The sequence below is a fragment of the Cydia strobilella genome, chromosome 12 (genome assembly GCF_947568885.1).
Source record: "Cydia strobilella chromosome 12, ilCydStro3.1, whole genome shotgun sequence".
Lineage (NCBI taxonomy): Eukaryota > Metazoa > Arthropoda > Insecta > Lepidoptera > Tortricidae > Cydia > Cydia strobilella.
The window spans coordinates 14,813,681-14,837,087 of NC_086052.1; the positions used below are offsets into that span (position 1 = coordinate 14,813,681).

General features: G+C 36.1%; 1 protein-coding gene across 1 annotated transcript in view; it reads left to right on the plus strand.

Moving 5' to 3' along the window:
* The window catches only part of LOC134745875 (uncharacterized), a 48,532-nt gene that overhangs the window by 21,399 nt on the left and 3,726 nt on the right, over positions 1–23,407 (plus strand). Inside the window, exons 4-5 of the mRNA XM_063679970.1 lie at positions 994–1,242; positions 2,587–2,716. Coding sequence (XP_063536040.1) covers positions 994–1,242; positions 2,587–2,716 — 379 coding nt within the window. The remainder of the gene's footprint in view (positions 1–993; positions 1,243–2,586; positions 2,717–23,407) is intronic.

Below are 23,407 nucleotides of genomic sequence, written 5' to 3' on the forward strand. Positions count from 1 at the left end.
GGATTAACATTTTATTTTGTTAATTCGAATTACAAAAACTATCCCATCCCACCACTCCACTTGCACCATCCCACTAACCCGGGGTTAAGTGGTTAACGGTTTAACCGGTTAACCTCGGGTTAGTGGGATGGTGCAAGAAGCCCTAAGTGTGTGGGTGGCTCAGTAAGTTGTATTTTTTTTTCTCACTCACTCAGCGTAAACGTGAGTGAGATGGAAGTGCGTGCCCGAGAGTGCGGATATCATGTTTTTTAATTTATATGTTGTCGACGTTTATATAAAATAAAAAAGTAATTTTAAGAAGCAATTTTCATATTTTTAACTTTTGTGCATAATTTGCAGAAAAAATTTAAATTGCATTTTAGACCTATGTTCATGATTTTTTTCTAAAGATCGTAAATCAAAACTCAGGATTCGAATTGATACAGCCCCTCGAGGAAGACCTCAAGATCGTTAATTAAAATGGCAGCCGCGTGTGACCAAAAAAGTGTTTGTCCACCACACCGTTTTCTGAACCTTCTGCACGTTCTGGACCCAGGTATGTCCTTAAACTACGTCCTGGACCCGGGTATGCCCTTAAACTACGTCATGAACCCGGGTATGCCCCTAAACTGCGTCATGGACCCGGGTATGTCCTTAAACTACGTCCAAAAGAGAGGTAAGGGCACTGTGAATGTCATCTCGCTTTGTGTGGTAGGGCACATCACAGCGGATGTCTTTCAGATCTAGAGCAGAGCCCAACTGGGGAAGTCCACCTTACAGAAAACCGATCACTAGACCCTACTCATAGTGCTGTATTCCTGCCGTTGAGTGAGGTTGCCAGAGCTCAACGAGGTTGCGGAGTGTTAGGGTCGGCAATGCGCATGTACCTGCTTTGGAGTTGCAGGCGTACATAGGCTACGGAGACTGCTTAACATCAGGCGGGCCGTATGCTTGTTTGCCACCGACGTAGTACGAGTATAAAAAAAACATCTCATACGACAAATATGTGACGAGTCCAATCACGAACATTAATCTCAACATTCTCAACTCGCCAAAATGTATCTACCCGAATAACCCCGGTACGTATCACGCTAAAATTAAAAAAAGGTTCCTTTGTTTCAGCTACAAAACCTCGTTCTTTATAAACGAGACTGTTAAAATACCGGCTACAAAGAGCAATGATGGACCAAATTACGCAAAGGATTCGAAAGCCTGTTTGGACAAGTTGAGGCGGTTTCAGTATGGGTTCAGGAGTATAATCAGGTAATGTTATATTGGTAACAGTATTAATGGGATGGTACAGTCAGCATAATAAATAAATAAAAACAGTCAGCATCAAAAATAACGGATCAGACTACGTGTCGAAAGTATCTACCATACTCTGATAGTTTGAAAAAATATGTTATTCCCTGTATGTAGAACAATTCGACTGTGAAAGGTAATTTAGAACGCAAACTGTAGAGATATAATATCTATTTGGAGAAAAATTCCCAGGTGGCAGATACTTTTGGAGTGTTGTTTAATCTACTACCATTGATGCTGTGCTGACTGTAGCACTGTTAACCCTTTATAAGGCATAATGGTGTCAGAAATTATGCAAAATTTAACTCTATCACTTTGAAATAAAGTTCTAAATCAGGTGGGAAATATATTTCCTCTGCCTTATAAAGGCTTAACGTCTATAGATTGTATCATGCTGCGTCTCTCGAACTGACTATTTAGAACAAAGAATACGATAAAACGACAAAAGCATGTTAATAGAGATGTTTCCTGTATTTAAGATAAACTATTTCACACCATGCATGAAATAAAGCACCAGATAATTATTAGAAAAAAACAGCAGTTATATTTTGACACTATTTATATTTATTTTAATAAATCTACGATACAAAAGTAGGTTACTTCACGGTGACGTCACAAGTTTTCATATAAATTTCATATTGGCAAATGGTTTAGACAGTTTTAAAAGAGAAACTGATTGGACTAGTAGGAAAATACTCTATTTTAGGCGTTGGACGATTTATAGTAAGTTGCTGAGAGCTTTGTTTGTACAGCGAGGTTTAGACTAGGAAGAACTTGCATGCAATTTTCATTACACTGCGGTATCTGATAAACATTTTGAATGCAGTTTAAATTAGTAGTCAGCAATGTAATGTAAATTGCATGCAAGTTCTTGCTAGTCTAAACCTCGCTTAAGACCTGTTAACATTTTTCATAGACATTCGGTGTCAGATCTTTCTCTAACTGCCTGCAATTCTGTAGATCGCAGACTTGGACTCCATTGGATAACAAATATATTTCTAATAGTAATAGTGCATTCAGATCTACAGAATGTGCCGCGAGTACGCACGCACGTTTGCTGTAGATTGCGCGCTCTATATCGAGCCTTTGATTTTATTTATTTATTTAAGTAATTACAACAACAATATCTATCTAATTTACAAAGTATCGTTAAACCCGTAGGGTTTGTTTCGATACCGCAAGATTAGTTGCGCTAGTTCGGTGCGCAATCTGAAGCAAACATGCGTGTGCACTCGCGGCGCATTCACCAGATCTGAACTCTGACTGTAAACAATTCAGTTAGTGAACTCTTGTATTTTGCTCAAGGACATCAGTGCAGCACGAAGTGTGGACAGCCCGCCGGACCCTCGGAGTCGGCGTCGGGATATTCGTGGTATTGTTGATCTCGACGCCTGTGCTTGTCCTCATGCTACGGAACACTATTACCACCATGCAGGTATGTACTCCAACTCCAGGGAATTGGGCTGAATGAATGCGACAAGCGATCGACAGCCCGCCTGCTTCCGGCCGGGCGTCCCTACACTACATCTACATGCAGGTATGTAGGTATATTTTAATTTAAAAGGAAACATTGATAAAAAAAACCGGCCAAGTGCGAGTCGGACTCGCGCACCGAGGGTTCCGTACTTTTTAGTATTTGTTTTTGCAGACAATTTCAACTGTCTAGCTATCACGGTTCATGAGATACAGCCTGGTGACAGACAGACGGACAGACAGACAGTGGAGTCTTAGTAATAGGGTCCTATTTTTACCCTTTGGTTACGGAACCCTAAAAATCGGGCCCCTGAAATGAAACTTGTTATTACCCATTTCTCGTCCTAAATGGACAGAGCATTGACCATGAATCTTGTTGTCAGTGAGCACGCTTCGGGACTGTATCGTCATATCGCTGGCCCAATATTACAGGGTTCTATGTTTCACTTTTATCGAACTGAAATTTGAACTTTATCATAGTGACATTAAGTCGAATTTCAACTATCTTCAAAATGTAATATTGGGGCAGCGATATGCAACGCTTATTTGTTTCGTGCATAGAAATTGTATGGCGAAGTACTTTTGTAAAAAAAAAACACATATAACCGGTTTTTAATGCCGAGGTGATCCCAAAAGTACTCCGTGAACAAAGTTTTGAATGAAACACTAAAGTACGACTATAGTAGGTACAGGGTTCACCCAACTTTTGAGGAGAAGAGCAAACGCAAAAGGAATGCCATTAAATTCCTTTGCAAGACCTCTCAAATGTACTCGATAGTGTAAGAGCAATAACACGCTAGTAAACATTTAAACAATTTATTATCTCCAGTTCATATTAAAAACTTGAATAGAGGTAGGAAATGTTACAATACCAAAATATTATAATAATCATAATTATGCGATAGTCACAGATTATGCACGGGTTTACTATGTACTACTACTTCACTGGCTCAGTGACCCAAAAAGATCTTGGCCTCTGACACAAGAGAGCGCCACTCTGCCCTATTCTGCGCCACTTTACGCCAGTTGGGTATTTCGAGGGCGGACTGGGCCGTGTTGCATAATATAAACTACAAACTACAACTAATATGACAAGCGGAACTAGTTTTCTAATAAGTGGAATTAATCGGAAACGGATTACTTAGAAATAATCGGGCTTTTTGTATTATTGGATTTTTAAATTATAAAAAAACCTCGTTTTCAAAACATGAATTAGTTATTTGTATTTTTTCATTTTTTATATATTATATAATTTTTTATATATATTATATACACTACGAAACCCGAAATGTAGGTTAAAGGGCATTGAATACACTGAAATAAATTGACTACTGTGACGTACTAGACATAGTCATAACATTAAAAACTGTTTTTCTATAAATTAAATGCATACTTACATTTTACACAGCCGTAGTGAATCATACTTAGAATACTTATAAATAATGTCATAGGAAAAGCCAATTCTAGTACTTACGACGTCATGAATTGGCTTTAACAATCATTAAAACGAAACTATGTAATTAATTAATTCGATTATACAAGTAGTTACACACAAAATAAGTTAAGTATATAAGTAATGGCATCTAATTATTAGGCAACAGTTTGGCTTATAAAAGAAAAAAAATGGCAAGAAAGACCATGAAACAATACGAGGTCGTAATTTTTCTTTTCTGTTGTAGTAGATACCTAAGTAGGTATTTGTTTAGGAATATGACTGTAATAAAGGATATAATTATATTAATTATACAATGCAAAAGACGTATTATTAGAGTAGCGCTTATTGTGCAATAATGACGCTATGAAGTGACCATTTCTTACTTTAACCTCTAGCTGCCCAGAGGCCTATAAAAAGTCTACCATTCCAGTCTATTTTGAATCTTTATTTTGATAAATTATAATTGCCTTGGTCTTGGCAAGTTTTGATGTATGGGCGGCTAAAGGTATAGCGGTGTCAGAAAGGAACACTTTCTCTACCGAGAAGCACATTATACATACATGTCGTGTTTGAAGTCCCTTTGTTCGACATAATTTTATTGAAAGTCATAAGTCATAGTGTAATGTTTATCAGATTACCATTAGTCATAATTCTGAAACCGTTTACTTTCAGGATTTTCGTAAGGTTATCCTATAGGTTAGGTTAGGTTTGTTTTATGACAATCCTGAAAAGTTATGCGTTTCTGAGAAAAACCTAATTTTGACTAATGAAATTGTGGGCAAACAATACATTATGAACTAATTTTTTTATGGGAAACAATAGACCCGTCTTGTTTACTTACACAAATTATTTATAGATTAACGAAACATTACGATTAAAGATGCAATTTTGGAACAACCTAGCATTTTACCCTTAGAGCATTTTCACATTGTCCGATTCGATATCGGATGTAGGATCCTACATCCGCGTAGTCAGGCCGCGGGGGCGCGCCCGGGCGCCGTCTTTAGCGGTCACGCACACTACAACATGCATTATGCCTACACATACGCACACAAACAAATATTATCGGTCCGACAGCTGACGAGGAGCTCCGACATGGCTGAATTTATCGGTTGCGCCTTTCCGATATCGGATGTCGGAAGGCGCCTATGACAGAAACAGCTGCAGGAGAGTTCCATTGGCATTAAGTCCGCCTTTTTTCATTATTTATCGTTTTTTTAATAATAATGATTTATTAAATGCATAAATAGGTACAGAGAAACATCATACATTTCACTTACATTTTACATTTACATTTTACTTCCTTCCGACATCCGATATCGTATCGAACAAGATGAAAACGCTTATACCTGTTGTTCTTCAGAATAGGTTAACCATTTACTCGTACTTGTCAGTACTTTATTACATACATACACAATTTCAATTATTAATAAACTTATTCACTTTTCAGTCTCACTAATTCATTTAAATTATTCAATAGTAAACAAACGTTCCTTATTCTAAAATATAATGCTAAATATGACTCTAGTAGGATTGGAAATAATCATACTTTATTTTAAATAATACATCCTCTATAGACTATAAGAGGCATTCCATGAGCTGTCCCGTGCAAACGCATTTTATTTCGTATATTAGGTACATTTTTACATTTTACTGAGCATTTTTAAAGAGCAGAAAAAATCTCCTGTACATGCAAATTATATGGGAGAACGGTAGACAATTTCGTGGAATGCTCCATAAACAAAGACTTTATAGGTATATTATAGACGATAATAAAAATAGAGCTAACATAATGTTGTTTTCTATAGTTATTTTGATCCTTATGGGTCATTTATAAATGTAATGGGTTTTGTTTAAGCGTAAATTGTTTCGCCTTGTGTGTGTCAGCCAGCCTGTTAAAACTGGAACTACCGTCAACCGGGGTGAATAGGGATGGCTGGGGTGAATAGGGACAAAACTTAAAAGTCTTAAAAGGTGATTAACCTGATCATTTCTTCAAAAATAAATACGCACACAAATTGTATCATACAAAATCTACGATTATTTTTAACCGAATAATACAAATTGACTAAGTATTTTTTAAGAAATTGTCCGGTAAATCACATTTTAAGTTTTGTCCCTATTCACCCCGGTTGACGGTACTTAGTTACTTATTGAGCATTTGCTTATTCAATAAAATAAATACATTTGGCTCCATTCTATACAGTCATTGATGACGGCGACCCTTCTTCCGAATACACAATATTGAAAATCCGTCGCTGGTTCAAGCATAGTTCAGGTACATCGATCATCTTCGTAGTTTATTCTGTAAAAAAGAAAAAAAACATTACATATTACTGAAATGTGACCATTAACGTACTTAGGCTTTTTTGTATTAATAATATTTGCATACAGTTCTAATAGATAATCTATAGTCTATCAAGCCATTTCCGTAAGTAGGAAAAAGCGGCAAATTATACACCTAGTACATATAGGTATAGAAAATTTAAATTTCGCGCGTTTTTCTACTGACAAACTTGTATGACCGACTTCCGTTCACTGGACCGGCTACATTTATCAAACTTCTTGATTTCTTCTTTGAGTTTGTTCAAATATTAACTAACCGACATTTATGCTTTGGGGTCACTTCGAAAGTTGGATGATTTTTTTAATGGCAAATATCAAAAAGGCAGAGAATCTTACGCTACTGCAATGATTACTATGGCATCTTGCTTACAAGGTGTTTCTAGTTAAGTAATTATTTGCAAGTTTCAAAATTATCCCGCTTTCAAAATTACCCCAATGCTCCTTAACATATACATTTATAATATTCACTCAATAAGCCTAGTCAATATTACAACCATGTGATGTATTATTTCAGTTAACGTTTATAATTGTAGCAACTGATATTAGAGAAATCAAAACACTGTCGAGGTTTTAATACAAAGTAATTAATATTTAAGCGTTTGGTAAGTTCATTCCAATCTTGGATTCAATGGGGTTCGCAACTGTCAAAGGTTTGCAGAGATGGCGCCATCATAGCTTGCCCCTTTTTCATGGCATCCAGGGCATTAAAAATACAAAAATATGAAACAATTCTAGGGATTGACAGGGCAAGCTATCCAGGCGCCATCTGCTAATTATTTCGACCGGCCAACCCCATTATAATTTATATAATCTACTTAGGAACATCCCGGTAATGTCACACAGTTTGGTTGTGATCTGGCATTCAACTCGTACTCTATATAAGTATTTAAGTATTTCAATCTACGATATTTGTGTATTTGTGGCATCATGCCATCCATCATTTAAAACTAAAAAATTATGTTACACATTGTTTTACAAGTCAGTTTTGCAAAAACTAACATTGGGTGATACAAAAAGTATTAAAATTAAAAGTCTTAAAAATATTTATAAATGGCGCATCGGCATCATAAATGAGTTCGATATGTTAAAAAAATGTATAAGTAAGGTAAACGTACTAGTGCTCGTCACGGTCCCAGTACATGCCATCTTTAAGCTTAAGTCTATGTTAAGTCTGTCTTAAGTCAAATTATATGGGCATTTGCCTGAAATAAATTGAATTGAATATGGACGGTATAGAAAGGACGACAATCTCTTATGGCAGAACTGTTGCAAAAGTGACCAGCCTTCAGCTGTAAATAATAGTCCCTAATCTCTCCGGTGGCGCTAGGTAGAGACTGGTAGACTCTGGGACCAAAGAGTATTGTAAAATATAGGAGACTCTAAGACATGAAACACAGAGGTATAATAATGTAGAGATGAAATGGGGGAGGGGCAACAAATAACCCGACCAAATTACGTAGGTTGTTTTTGGGATGTTGTCAGGAATGTTAAAACGTGTTTTTAATTTTGTCGCATTGCGTATATTCTGTCCCTCACGGTTGCACGGGCGCACATCTATATAAAATACTAGGTGTATGGTCTAGGTACTTCGGTGTATGGTGGCGCCGCCTATTTACTGTTTTTTGATGGACACTTTTCATATATAGAGATTTTCCTCCTTTTACTTCTACACTCCATACTTAAGTCATTGTCAATTCAATAGAGGTGACAGCAGGGAGTCATCTATTTGGCAATTAGCATGTCGAGCACTAGTACGTTTACCTTAAACGTTTTGTTTACATGAGGTCAACAAACGTAAGTTTATTATAATTAGGTACGTATTTTCTTGTACAAGGTTGGTTGGAAATGTGAACAGGATCATTATCATATATTGAAAAAAATAAAGACAGATCTTTAGTACCTATTGTAATACAAATTTAACGTTGAACATCCTTTTTATTGCTTAATTTGTAAATATAGGATTATTTATTTTCATAACAAATACATAAGATCATGTTTATGGGCAAAGAGGTATGTTGTTGATTTCGCATTTGGATAAACTTGTTTTTGTTATTGTCGTCATTAATTTGCATTATATTTGGAATTGTCAATTTAAGTACTCACTCTTCGCACGTGAAACACTCGTTTTCGAGTAATATCCTGCCATGAGCACAAACTTTCTTTCCATTAATTATTATTGCTGTAATGCTTCTCTTTATCCTTCTAACTTTTTTGTCATGATTAACTTTTGAAGGCTCACTTTGGTTCATTATCATGATTGCAGGTAGTGGGTTGTTTGATTCACTAATAGCGTTCGTGTACACTGTAGTTGCGTCTTTGACATTTCGATATAACGGATCACACGCGACGGAAGAAATTGCTATGACGCATAGCAGAAGGATTGGCTCCATTGTTACGTGTGGCTACGGCTACCGTTACCACCAGACTGCAGACTTGCAGCCGTAACTCCGCATTATGGCGAAATTTACGTATGTAAAAGGATTCTATCGGCGTCAATGGTTGCGGCTGTGGTTGCCGCTGGGCCCTAAGCCTATTTAACACTAGGTTAATTTATACTTACGTAGTATCATGTAGGAAATATTAATGTTGTAAAATATACATGTGTAAGAAAATTTTAACAATAATGACCGGGCGAGCGCAAACTGCGAGCTTTTCAGCTTAGGCAAAAACGCTTTTGTATGTTTGTCTGGCTGTCCAGCTCTGCTCTCATGTACAGGTCGAATTTTTCAACAGATTATAGTGAAATTTTAAGAGCAGGTCCGATTATTATATGGAACTATAATGTCGATATAGTAAAAAAAACGGCAATCATGGGGGTACCCTAAAGTATTCATAGCGGTTGAGTTGTTGGCGGCTATTGAAAGTATTGAAACCATATTGAAACGATACATCGGTATCGATAATAGCGCCGGATGTATGCAAGCGGTCTTAAATTCATACGTATATGCCACTCGATGGTAAAACTTTTGAGCTGGTAAAACATACGATATCGACCTCGGATATGGGTTAGCTACAAACGCAGAGAATTTAGGTGAAATGACTGGATTTCTATTTATTCAATTGACTGTAAATCCGAAAAGTCCTTGTGTCATTGACTAAATTAATTCCAAAAATTGATGAATTTACGGAAAGTGTTTAAGTATAATTATCAGCTTGGACGTAATGCGTAACAGACGAGACGTAGACGTGATAAGTAAACGTAGGTATGTATAAACGAATACTTTAAAAATATGTTCATAGCAAAAAATATTATAGGTACCTAATGTTGTAACGCGAGATCATTAAATGAAGGTTATGTTATACGTAATAGGTACAGGGTATAAAAGGAGAACGGTAACAATTAACTTTCCTGAAATACAAAGTTAATATTTGTATACGTACTCTTTACACGTAAAACACTCTGATCCAATTGCGATCTTATTTGAAGGACATTTTGTTGTAAAAATATGTCTTCGCACTCTTCGTTGTCCATTTATGTACGATACAACAGCAATTTGTTTTGCGCGCACTATGTTTCCATTCGGTAAAACTGTTCCAAAATCACTGCGAATTATTTTGTCTGGTTCAAGCAAGTTCATTTGCTTTGCATTTTTATCATACTCTTCATCGATGCGATTAGCCACACCATCACTTGCCACTGTTTTAAACTGGTTATTTTTATTTATTTCTTCACTCGCGTACATTTTCCTTTTATTAATTTTGTTTACTGGTTGACTCGCGATAAGGTGCGCGAAGGCAGCGACGCAGAAGGCACAAATAAGCGGCGACGTCATGATAGAATGTGATCAGCTGTACGGCTATAATGTAACTGGTCATACTCGGAGCGATCACGGCTTTATATATTATGAAAACTCACGGGTAAAAACAACAAGTATATATTTTTTTCATTTGGTTTTTGACCTTTACATAAAATTCTTGTTAAGCATCTATTACTATTGCAATTTGGAATATATGTAGGTAAATTCTGGTACAATATATTATGTATTGTGTCAATGTGGCGTAAAATGGGTCTGTCATCGTTTTTCCCCTGGACTATTAGTAAAGGTACAGGGTGGACACGTCACACGTAACGCAAATCATTTAAGTGGTTACGTGAGCCCGACATAATATATCTGTATACGAACGAACCAATGCAAGTTGTTTCTTTAGGACAGCCCGTTATTTAAAATATTTTGGCAACGACTTTCATAATTTTATGGTAGGTACACGAAAAAACTTAAAACGTCCTATTAGTGACTTTCTATAAACCCGTTGGTAGTAAAGTTAGTTTTAACAAATAAAATGCGCATTTTAGAAGCAGTTTCCAAATTTGCTTTTGTAAAAAAAAAATGTATGGTGTGCTTTAGACCTATGTTCGCGATTTTTCTATTGAGCTAAAAGTTGTTTAATTAGGTTTCGAATCAATGAAGTAACTAGAGAAAGGCCTCAATATTTCTATTCATAATATATTTTTTGGCAACCGTGTGATGATCTAAAGCGCCACGATTTTTCTATAACTCTGCGGCTGAACCCGCTGCACCTTAAATTGGATAAACTTTATTTATCACGCCTTAACGTATGCGGAGTGAAATCTGGACAAAGTTTTGAACATGTAAAAAGCAAACAAAAAATTAAACTGAAATTATATCCAACTGCCAGATTAAAGTCTATATATCTGTCAATTAATCCTGTAAGTTTCATGGGCATTGGATTCTTTCTCTTGAAATTGTGGTCAATCTAGAAGAATACCATCGCGAAACTGTATGTAATTTCTCCAGTACTATTTCCCTATGGCCGAAAGCGAAGATAGTGGAACATTTTTGTGGAAGCGAGTTGGAGGAAATGATATGTTTATAGTATTTTTACATACTTGTTCTTTAAAAAAAACTACGGCTATAAAGTCTTACTATAATTATTATTAATTATTATATTAAAGCTACAACAGCTTTCTAACTTGATAGTACTGTCACCTGCTATATATCTTATACACCTTATTCATATAATCTTAATTTAGAGCCATTTTGGTAAGCGTTTTATCTGCCGAATCCTGCACAGGTGACGCAACAGTAAACTGTGTCCCTAAAATGATTATTTTTTTCGCTTTTTTAAGCTTTTTAATATTGTATGTTAGTTTGTAAGGTACTTATGTATCTATTGGCTTTAGTTGCTTGAAAGTAAATGATATTTAAATTTATAGTTTGCGAGCTTAGTTTGCTAGATATTTTTTAGATATTGTACCTACTGAATTAAAGCTAGCTAAATGTTTGAGTAGTGAAATACCTTTAATTCTCTGAATTTAATCACATCAGTTCATATTTTAATGTAGACCAGCCATATAATAGGAAATAATAGTGGTGTAAGTTAGGTATATGGAAAACGATAGAAAACACATAAACAACTCATGCGTTAAAAATTGATGTATTATTTATAATAAAAACAATAACATTTTTTTTACATTGCATTTTGACTTAACAAAACAGTCATATTACATGTATATTTCAATCATCAAGTATCACACAACACACAACCTTTACTCTTGAACATTTGTATTCCTGTCAATAGTACGAGTAACAACAATACAAAGTTAATACCTAATTAAGGAATAAAAAATCTCAATTATCTCAAGTTATCACAGTCGATGTTTGGGATTAAATCTAATTACAGATAATTAGATTTAATCCCAAACATCGACTGTGATAACTTGACAATACAATTAAAAATAATAATTTACACCGGCAAGAAATAATATAAATATCCATTTAATCTAAGTAGGTAATATATGTGTTATCCCAGCAATTAAAGTCAGTTTGATAAATCATCTAAATTACGAATATATTCTTCAATGCATATTCTACTAAATGACCGTGTCCTTAATTAAGTCAGAAAGAAACTTACAATAAAAAAATATTTATTTACAATAAATTAATTCTCTTTAAAACGTATGCTGCCTTATTATAGCAATTGACTATAAGTAATAAAAACACGGTACGTAAATAGGAGCAAAAATACTTAAGTAACCTAACCTTAAAGAGCAAATAAATATTCATAAGTTAAGTAAAGGTTAAAATTAGACAAATAATGACTTTTATTGGAACGTACAATTGTTAAATACCGTATTAAGCATCCGCTCTTATTGCTTAAATAGCTAAAACTAAGTATTTACAATTAAATAATAAGCGTAACCGACACTTCTATTATATCACTATCGCTGTAATGCCATGTAATAGTGTCTATTATGAAATAAATAAATAAAATACTAAAAGTGTAGTTGATAAAGATAAATTAGTACACGCAAAGCTTTTATTTCATTGGAAAATACTAGTAGTTAAAATCTATGAATACATTTTCTTAAATTAAAAATATAATCACGTTCCTATTAAATTCAAAGCAAGTCAGAAACTACCAATGATTTGTTTAGTTATATATTGAAAATTTATAATAAATAGAGAGCACCTTGTTTTACACTTATTAGCGGATCAGCAAACAAACAAAATATGGCACACGAGATAACTATGAGCTAATTACATACTGGCCTATTAACAATCACACATACACATAGTTTTGGTATTAAATACATAACCGACTAGCTGAGGTATTTACATTCAAATAACTATTTGGTTGACTAATGTCTAAAATAATTAGAATTGTTTTCGTTTTAAACAAATTATTTGTACCTAGTAATAATTTAGGCGTTTGTTCCAAATCACTTTTTTTTTTTTGTTTTTTTTTTTTTTATACCACGTCGGTGGCAATCAAGCATACGACCCGCCTGATGGTAAGCAGTTACCGTAGCCTATGAACGCCTGCAACACCAGAGATATTACACGCGCGTAGCCGACCCTTTAAAAACCCGTACACTCCTTTTTTGAAGAACCCCATACTGTAGCCCCTCGGGAAAACCTCGGCAGGGAGCTCATTCCACAGCCGAAGCGTACGCGGGAGGAAATTCCTCTTAAACCGCACAGTACGCGACCATTTAGGTGCTAGGGTGTGAGGATGAACACCCTGCCGAACACACTTTCGTTTGCCTACCAAACTTGGTTGCGCTGTACCCAATAATTGAACGCCATCAAACTCAATAGGTAATTGTATCAAAACTGTCCACTGGTTCTTACAACGATTGAATCATGACCCTCTTCTATCTCTTTCGTTTTATCCTGCTGCTGAATGTATTTTTATGGCTATTTAGGTAGAGGCAGCATGGAATAGATAGTGACTGCCCAAGTGCCCAATTTTTAGCCACTTTGGTCGTCACTATCTATTTGATGATGTCTGTATCTACCGGTTGATTGAAATCAAGAACCAAATAGCTCTTGAGTTTCATCAAATAGATAATATTAGAAACATAATGGTTGTTCTTAAAATAAAGTCAAGTTTTTCTGTAAATGTTTGTAGCGACCGCTTTTAAAGCTGCGTATGGAACCGACACCATTGCTCGTATGTTGTTAACAATCCCCCGTTCTGAAACAAAGAAAAGAAAAGGTTAATTTATTGTAATTTTAACTAATAGTATAGGTACATTATGATACAAGTGTGCTAAGTTGGTCGTTACACACGAGGCGATATTGTGCGCGCGAGCTGTAAGCGAGCGCGCAATAAGAAAGCCGATGTGTGTAATGACCAATGCACACGCGTTTCATACGACGTTTTTCAACACACTTGCGAGAAAAAGAAGAAACTTTTATATTAACTACTAAGAACAGAGATGTGTACAATGAATTCTCGAAACTAAGGTCTGCGGTGAGGAAACGTATAGCGTCTGCTTACGATGGCTACCTTGATCAGATCCAGCGTAAGGTAAAAGAAGATCCTCGCGCGTTTTGGCAATACCTTGACAGTCTCAAGTCAAAGGGTGGATTTGTAGCCAGTGTTACCTTTGATGGGAAACAATTTACTGGAAGTGAGGCGGCAGGTGCGTTTGCCGATTACTTCTCAGGAGTGTTCCTGCCCGATGCTCCGCAACTAGACCCTGATGCGGTAGGGGATCGGGGTGGTGATGTTGATGCCAATTACATCCACATCGACTCAATATCAATGGGGGAGGTAGAGGCAGCAATAAAACGGCTCAAATCCAACTGCTCCGTGGGGCCTGACAACATACCGGCGTATATTGTCAAGGGATGTGCCGAGAGCCTGAAAATACCTTTACGATACATATTTAACTTAGCACTCACCGCTGGAGTGTACCCTAGCCGCTGGAAGATGTCCAGAGTAAGGCCAATCCCAAAGGGGGGCGACACCTCTGCGGCAGAAAGTTACAGACCGATAGCCGTCCTTCCGACGCTGGCTAAGTTATTTGAATCCGTACTCCATCGGACCCTATCAGCTCAAATGAGGCCATTTTTGTGTGACGGTCAACATGGCTTTAGACCTAATCGTTCCGTAAATACAAATCTCCTTATTTTAGTAGATATTATATCTGAACATCTTGATAAGGGCATCCAAGTTGATGTCGTTTATTTCGATTTCAGGAAAGCATTCGATCGCGTAGATAATGATGTGTTGCTGGAAAAGCTGTATGAAATTGGCTTTTCTCCCAAGATGATGTCTTTTTTCGCAAACTATCTACGTGATCGGCAGCAATATGTTCGACATGGATGCTTCGTCTCGGCCCCTTATCACACTCGATCTGGGGTCAGTCAGGGCTCCATATTAGGACCTTTCCTGTTCGGAATAATGATCAATGACCTCCAGTCGGTTCTCAGGTCATCTCAATGTCTCCTTTACGCTGACGATCTGAAGTTAGTGTACGGTGTGGAGCAGAGAACTGATTGTAGGTCATTGCAGGAGGACATCAACTTGGTCTACCGATGGAGTATACAAAACAAACTTCTTTTTAACTCTGCCAAATGCTGTGTTTGTAGTTTTAGCCGTGCGCGTGATCCAATAATTGCGAATTACGAGCTGGGACCCGAGCCCATAACTCGTGTCTTCTCGGTTAAGGATCTTGGAGTTGTCTTCGATACACGCCTAACGTTTCACGAGCACCTGTCATCACTTGCTAAGGACTGCTACCGAAGACTGGGCTTCCTTATTCGCAACATGCGTGACTTTAAAGAGCCATTCGCACTGAAACTGGTCTATAACGCCTTGGTTAGAAGTAAGTTGGAGGCCTCGTCGGTCGTGTGGCACCCACACGAGTCAACGTATGCCTTGTTACTCGAGAAAGTTCAAAAAGCCTTTTTAAGATCCTTGTACAAGAAAATGTACGGGTATTACCCGTTTCTGTACCCAACCAAATTCTTGTTAGGGACCCTCGGTTACAACTCGTTAGAGGTCAGGCGAAACTTTTCTTTATTGACTACGGCTTTACGGGTCCTGCGTGGCGAGTCAGACTGCCCAGAGCTGGTGTGCCGCCTGGTACGACTTTTTGTCCCTGACGTTCCCAGGATGGCTCTCAGGCCCCGCCGACGCGACTTGTTGGCAGTGCCGGCGGCTCGCACTGTGTCGCGTAAGAACTCGCCACTTCTTCGTGCTCTCACACTATTGAATGCGCTCCTGACATCAGCTACTGACTGCGATATGTTTGCGTGGCGATGGACGGCTGTGTGCAGTGAATGTCTGAGGTTTTGTGAGAGGATGGATGATAGGTGCTCAACTGTAGTAATTTAGTGTTGTAAATATACCATAGTACTAGTTGTAATTTAAATTTAATTAACTTTCATGGCGCATTAGTTTTATACTGTAAGGTCATGTAAATGTGTTTTCAATAAATAAATAAATAAATAAATAAATTAATTAATAAAATTTTAATAGTTAAAACAGTTAGTATTGTGTGTTTCATCTGTCATACTCGTACTGCCGGCCGGCCCTCGCTCGCGCACCGCGCAGGCGGTCGGGCGCGCCCGTGCCCGCCAGTCCGACCAAGTAAAGAAGGCTCCCTTTCCATGCATATTATTAGTAATCAGTTAGCTTCTTAACTCAGTCGGATAATATAATGAAAAAGCACGAGTGGAATAATACACTGAAAGAGCACGCGTGTTTAATATCTAGTTATGAGCCAATAATCGGTGGAATAAAAACGTCGTTTTGAGCAAGTGTGTTGAAAAATTTATTTAAAAGGGCTTGCATTTAAAATCAATATTAAGGCTTCAAAATATCTTTATTATGTTAGAGATTATAATTTTGCCATGCGATTTCTTAAATAGATAGTTAGAGCGTTTTCACATTGTCCACTTCGATATCGGATATCGGATGGTAATTGGAGAAAAACAGCTGCTTGAGAGTGCCTTATGGCATTAAGTCCTTCTGTTTTGGTGTATGGTTATGTTTTGAACAATAAACATTTAAACAATGATGAATGCTATGGGATATTTTGACATACATTTTGATTTTTCTGATTCTAATGCTGATTCTGATTTCGAGTTCCGTCCGTTCCGTTAAAGATGTTTAAAAACTACATGAGTAATTTCCATAATTCATTACTATTGGTTACTGCTACCTATCAAATGTTACTAGTTTGTGTAGTATATAAGGAAAAGCATAACAACGTTGTAAATTCATTATTTACGATCACTAATTACACCAATCAACACCGATTAACGTCTAGAAGTGCGGCGCCATATTGATATTTATATCATACCTTGGCTTGTTGCCTACTTTTATACTTTGAATGACTTCTAAAATGTTAGTTGTTACGACGGTCATACAACATTTTGCTTATTGTGGCCACACGAAGGTCTCTTAAGAGCGTGTACATTATTGTTGCATGTTAATAATAAATGAGGAAAAATCAACTTTTACTAACGTTTATGTTCTAAGTTTTGAAAGAAGTCAATCGTTATGATACTACTCAACGCAATAATTATTAATCATATCTTCAATACATTTTTAGTCAATTTTTTCATTTTTGACACAAGTTTTTATCGCTGACTGTACTTTTTTTAATACCACGACGGTGGCAAATAATCATACGGCCCGCCTGATGGTAAGCAGTCACAGTAGCCTATGGACGCCTGCAACACCAGAGATATTACATGCGCGTTGCCGACCCTTCAAAAACCTGTACACTCCTTTTTTGAAGAACCCCATACTGTAGCCCCTCGGGAAAACCTCGGCAGTACTTGACCGTAAGCAGTCAAATATCTTTCATAGAGGCGATATTCAAGAGCCTAAACTCTACGAGGTAGCGTTGTTTTATGACAGAGTTCCTATTATCTTAACTATCACAGATCAGCGTGATTCCATCATAAAATTGTTCAACTCAACTAGATGCCAGCAAGTGGTTGAAAAGTGTTCTTAAAAATTTGAAGATACTACATAGTACCTAAAAAATGTGCTCCTTTATCGCTGAACCTATATCATTGTCCTGTAACCTATATAATTGTGCTGTGTTGCGAACAGAACCATCTGACGAAGCATTTGAACGCCAATTGAGATCCTTTTTATTGGATAATCCATTATATTCTGTAAAAGAATATATGGAAATGACGTCTAATATTATCAATAGAAATAAAACTATGAAAACGGATTATATCGCGTATATTGAATTTACGGTCCCATATTGGGATACCCTCCTACAATTTAGGAGGGAATTAAATCTTCTCGGGTCCATGGTGTAGGGTTGGAGCCGGCGTAGTTTTATCGCGTATATATATATATATATATATATATATATATATATATATATATATCTTTACTTGAAAATAATTGTAGTGTATAACTAGCCTTATGAACCGATTTTGCATGTACAACCAGCCTTAAAGTTTGTAGTCTATGATTGTTCATTATTTTAGTATGTGGGTATTTTTGCACTTTGTAATTTTTCCTCAGTCACCCGTTGACCACGAACGCTGTAAAGGGTTCGAAACGTCGGGATGTATTATAAATTCAATATACGCGATATAATCCGTTTTCATAGTTTTATTTCATGAGTAACTATCGCGGTAACCGAAGACAATATTATTATCAATAGATTTAATTAATTATATGATATGATATTGCTTACCTATTCTTATATTGTAATGCATTGTACTATAATTTGACGACCATTACGAGATACCTAGCTAGCCATATTGACATCTTTTTCGTAACCATAGCATTGTATATTTATTTCCCAATATTTATTTGACTTTGTGATGAATTTTTATCTGTATTGACATTTGTATATAATAAGTGACGATCATAATATATATTCGTATAGATTAAATTAAAATAATTTATAATGTAATTTAATATTATGAAATACATAAATCTAAATCTATTTTGTGACTACCTTAATCATATAGAGGACACTTAGATATTACATATACTTTTTTATATTTTTTTCTTATGCTGAATTTTTTGTACTTTAAAGAGGCGATCGCGATATAAATCGAGTATTTTTAACACGCTTTTATTAGGTCGACCTGTATGTAACTATGTAATGGAATCTAAGGTAACTAATTTAACTATCTTCCCGGTTTCCGATGAAGCTGAAAATTTGCATACGCATGTAAGTCGGGTGACAATGCAATATTATGGTACCATCGAGCTGATCTGATGATGGAGACAGGAGGTGGTCATAGGAACTCTGTGATAAAACAACGCAACCTAATTGTGTGGGGGTTTTTTAGAATTGTCTCCATGAATATTAATTGCCTGTGGAAAAAAAGTACAGTCAGCGATAAAAGCTTGTACCAAAAATTTTTATTTTGCCAAAAACATTTTAACCTGCGTCCGTAGCACGGTCGCATTTTTATCACCTGTCACCATGCCTGTTAAGTTCTAACAAGTATGTAAGTGCGAAGTGACAGGCATAGTGACAGGCGATAAAAATGGAACAATGCTGCCACCGTTGATCCGTTAAAGGGTTAAATCCAATAGTTGTAGTTGGTCAATGCCCTACAAATAACATAACTTACGGGAATTTCCCGACCAATCATCTGGATGACGGAATGCAAGGTCGATGAATGACGGAGTTCATGTTGCGCAAGGTCAAAATGCAGTCATCTTTTCACCTAAGGGGACATCCATTAATTACGTCACACGAGTTTCTAGGTTTTTTGACCCCTTCCCCCCCCTCCTTGTCACACTTGGTCACATTTGGCAAACCCTCTCCCTATCTCCCTCTCTCGGTCTCCCTGGTGTGACGTCACATTTTTTCAACGAAATCGGCAAATCGAATTAAGTAGGTATTATTAATATTTTATCAAAATATTTTTGACAAAAGAAATATTAGTAATTTTATAACCTAAAACTGATTAGGAAAGAAAATTAAACGAATAAAAATGATTATCGTTCCGAGAACTTATTTTACTGTACAGCGAATAAAATAATTTAAATAAGTTAGTGACGTCACAAAGTTTGTGACTCGCCCTCCCCCTTGTCACAACTTGTCACATTTTCTTGACCCCCTCCCTCCCCCTAAACGTGTGATGTAATTAATGGATGATCCCTGATTTAATTATAATTAAAAAAAATGTGAATGGAACAAATGAGGTATATGAATGATATTGTATATAAGTAGTAAATCATTTGGAGATAGTAATTTTTAATTTCAAATGGTAGTGATAGTTTACACCTACATGACGTGATAGTAAGATGCATATATCATATGTGTAACATAACAATACGGTGTTAAGTTTAAAGTGGAATTCGTATTTGTATTTCTCATAATATTCGTAATTATAATTCAGTCTACCTACCTACATAATATATCTTTATATATATATTTTTTACGTAAGTGGTTATTTCATAAACCATGACTTCTATATGATAGCTTCATTACTCTCTGAGCAATAAACGTACGTCAAAATTTAAAATTTACGTCATTATTCTTTAGTCAAATTTCATTCAAATAATTACCACAAAATTTAATTAGAGTCACCTATGTGAGACACGATTTAAAAATAAAAATATTAAATACCTAATATACCTAAAAACCAACGCGATGTGTATTTATATTTACATTGAATATTACCTATTTGTTAAAGACCGAAGGAAGCTGCGAATGGGTTTCCTTAAGCAATATTTATGTGTATTAACCAATTAATTAAGTTACCGCAGTTATTTAATACTCAGTTATAGCAACCTAATAATTAAATGGCGTGTAATTCTGTGACGCGTTTAATACTCAGTTATAGCAACCTAATAATTAAATGGCTTGTAATTCTGTACCATTATATAATTTTAAAAACTTGAGACTTGAATGGGGTAACGTATATTCCCACTTCTTGAGAAATTACTGTGTATCATGAATGACATGTTTTAGGATTTATTATTCTTAGTACTATTTATTTATAGTAGTTTCTATTTTTGCATATTTATTGTATTTTTCAACCGATTGACCATATGATCAACTAACTAACAACTATTAATGCCTATATTTTTCAAATGTAAAACTACTAGTGTAAAGTTATGAAATATTCTTAAGTTTATAGTTATTTGTATTGATTTGAATATAACTATTTATTTATTTATTTGTGCAAATATGCTATATGTATAATCAAACCAGTTAGTTAGTTTTGCTGGACATTTTCCGCAAAACCAGTATTAAAATTAATAATACTATGGAGCACATGTAACAATAACACTACAGAAGGCTTTCGCCAATTCATTATATTCGCAGTCTGAGTAACCACGCAATCGCACAAAATAGGCGAGTGCTTGTGTGCCACCGTCGGGCCAGCTCCTCCTCAAGCAGGCGATGGCTTATAAATGGTTATATTTATTTATCTACAGAGTGACAAAACCAAAATGCAAAAAAAAACAAAAGGAACTTACTCTTCACACGTCTCTCGTTGCATGCAAATCCCGCCAATTCTTATTTTTCCTGCCGGACACATCCGAGGCATAACGCTGCGTTTTATCCTCTTGTTTACTCTATCACTGGGCACTGATTCTATCTTAAACTCCATAGGCAACTGAGGTGTTCCTTTTTCATCTTGCGGTATTCGTATTTCTAATGTAGGGTCCATATCGCTTGTAGAGACACGAATTTCACTCGCGGAGATAGATTTATCTGATTGGATTGGAATCGCTACGACGAGCGCTGTCGCGCATACGCACAGAATGACACTTGTTGGCCACATGGTTACTTGAGACACTTTAGAGTACTTTAGAGGACGTGTGCTCTGGTCACGTGCTAAGACGTGAATGTGTCTACGCATAGCCTTGCTGCTGCTTTTATGTAAAATAGGCGCGTGCGCTGGCGCCGGCTTTCCTTATAATGTGACGAATTCAGAAGGAAACGGATTTTCCAAACCCTTGGGAAATCATTTATATGTATCATTTGCATTATAAAATGATAATGACGTAAATGGATAACATAGTTGAGCAAATTTCATAATGATTTTTAAATCTATGTAAAAAGAGACATTAAAAAGAATTCCTTAAACGTTAAGTTATTAGACAAGGATTAGAAATCGTTAAGTATAAAGGAAGAATAATAAAATATCTGGTATTTTACGAATGTATTTTTTGTTTGTTTCCTAGTTATTAACAAAGGTAAATGGCAAAATCTTATGTATTTATTATCCTGTAAAAAATCAAGTTGAGAGAAGTTAACAGACGGCACTTTGGAATCAAAATTAAATTTATTCGAACGTTTTAATCAAAATGCTTTTTTTATATAAAAAGTACATGGATTTATCGACGTTACCGTTTAATATTCACGTTTTTCACCCACTGCCGATTATAATAATCTTATCCGCTACAGTGTTTAGGTACTTGCCGTTTGGAAGATATCATCTTACCATTTGACTTTGTGACCACTTAAATAAGCTACCATTCGGTAACCTGCCAATTTTGCAAACAAGTATACGGTCCGCCTAGTAAGCGGTTACTGTAGCCCATGTGCACTTGCAACTATAAAGGTATCAAATGTGCGTTTTTTTAACCCTTCGCACACTTTACGCTTTTTATTAAAGCCTGTTATTCCATAAAAGATAGAAAAGTCTACTATTACAATAAAACATTACGCACTCATCAAAGTTTAGTTACTAAATTTACTCATAGACTGCAATATTGTGGGGAAAACCTTGGCCATGACTTAAAAATGCCTTGATAGCGTAAGCTCACGGATTAATTTTTGTTCGAATGCATCCACGTTAGGTATGCAAGGTGACAACTAAGTTTTAAAAACCTGTTTTTATTAAATGTAGTTTCAACATTGCAGATACCTATATTTTAGCGTTTATAAAACTTTAGGAGATTGGGATATCTAGGGATCAATCTATTGAATACAAGGATCATTAGGTAGCTGACTCACTCGGCTGCGTGGACGCATGACGCAACAGGCAACACTCATACTCACAGGCAAGACACAAAACGATCTAGATTTTAGTTGTATCGCGAAGAACTGCCCATATCCTTTATAGAAGTAGAAATTCATTAATACCAGTTTACAAAGTGTATTTACGTCTTTCCTTTGCACAGTTTAATATAAGTTAATGAACTGGATAGATTTTATACTAATTTAATTATATTTAGGTACGGCTTTTAACAAGTAGAGTCTGGGAAAGGACATTAGATTTCAAACTTCGTTTGATGTATTGTGATCATCAAAAAGATGAAAGACTCGTTATAAGCTTTTGACACCCCTGACCTCTGATAGTAAAGATCGTCGAAGAAACATCAGCAAAAAGCTAGCGTAAAGAGGTCCTTTCAGTATGATACGAAAAATTAAGCTTTCCCATTACGACAACAACACTTATGTGCCTAGTGACTGTACAGTCGCCATCAGATATATCGGAGCGGCCGAGGTGCTCACAAATATCTGAACACGCCTCTATTGTCAAGGCGCTAGGTGCGTGTTCAGATATTTTTGAGCACCTCGGCCGCTCCCATATATCTGATGGCGACTGTACTATTGACGTTGATTTGTTGCCTTATATGGTTACGAGTCTAAATAAAGCCTAATTAAACGATGTGTATAAGTACCTACAATTATACGCGTGAATCACACAAAATAAT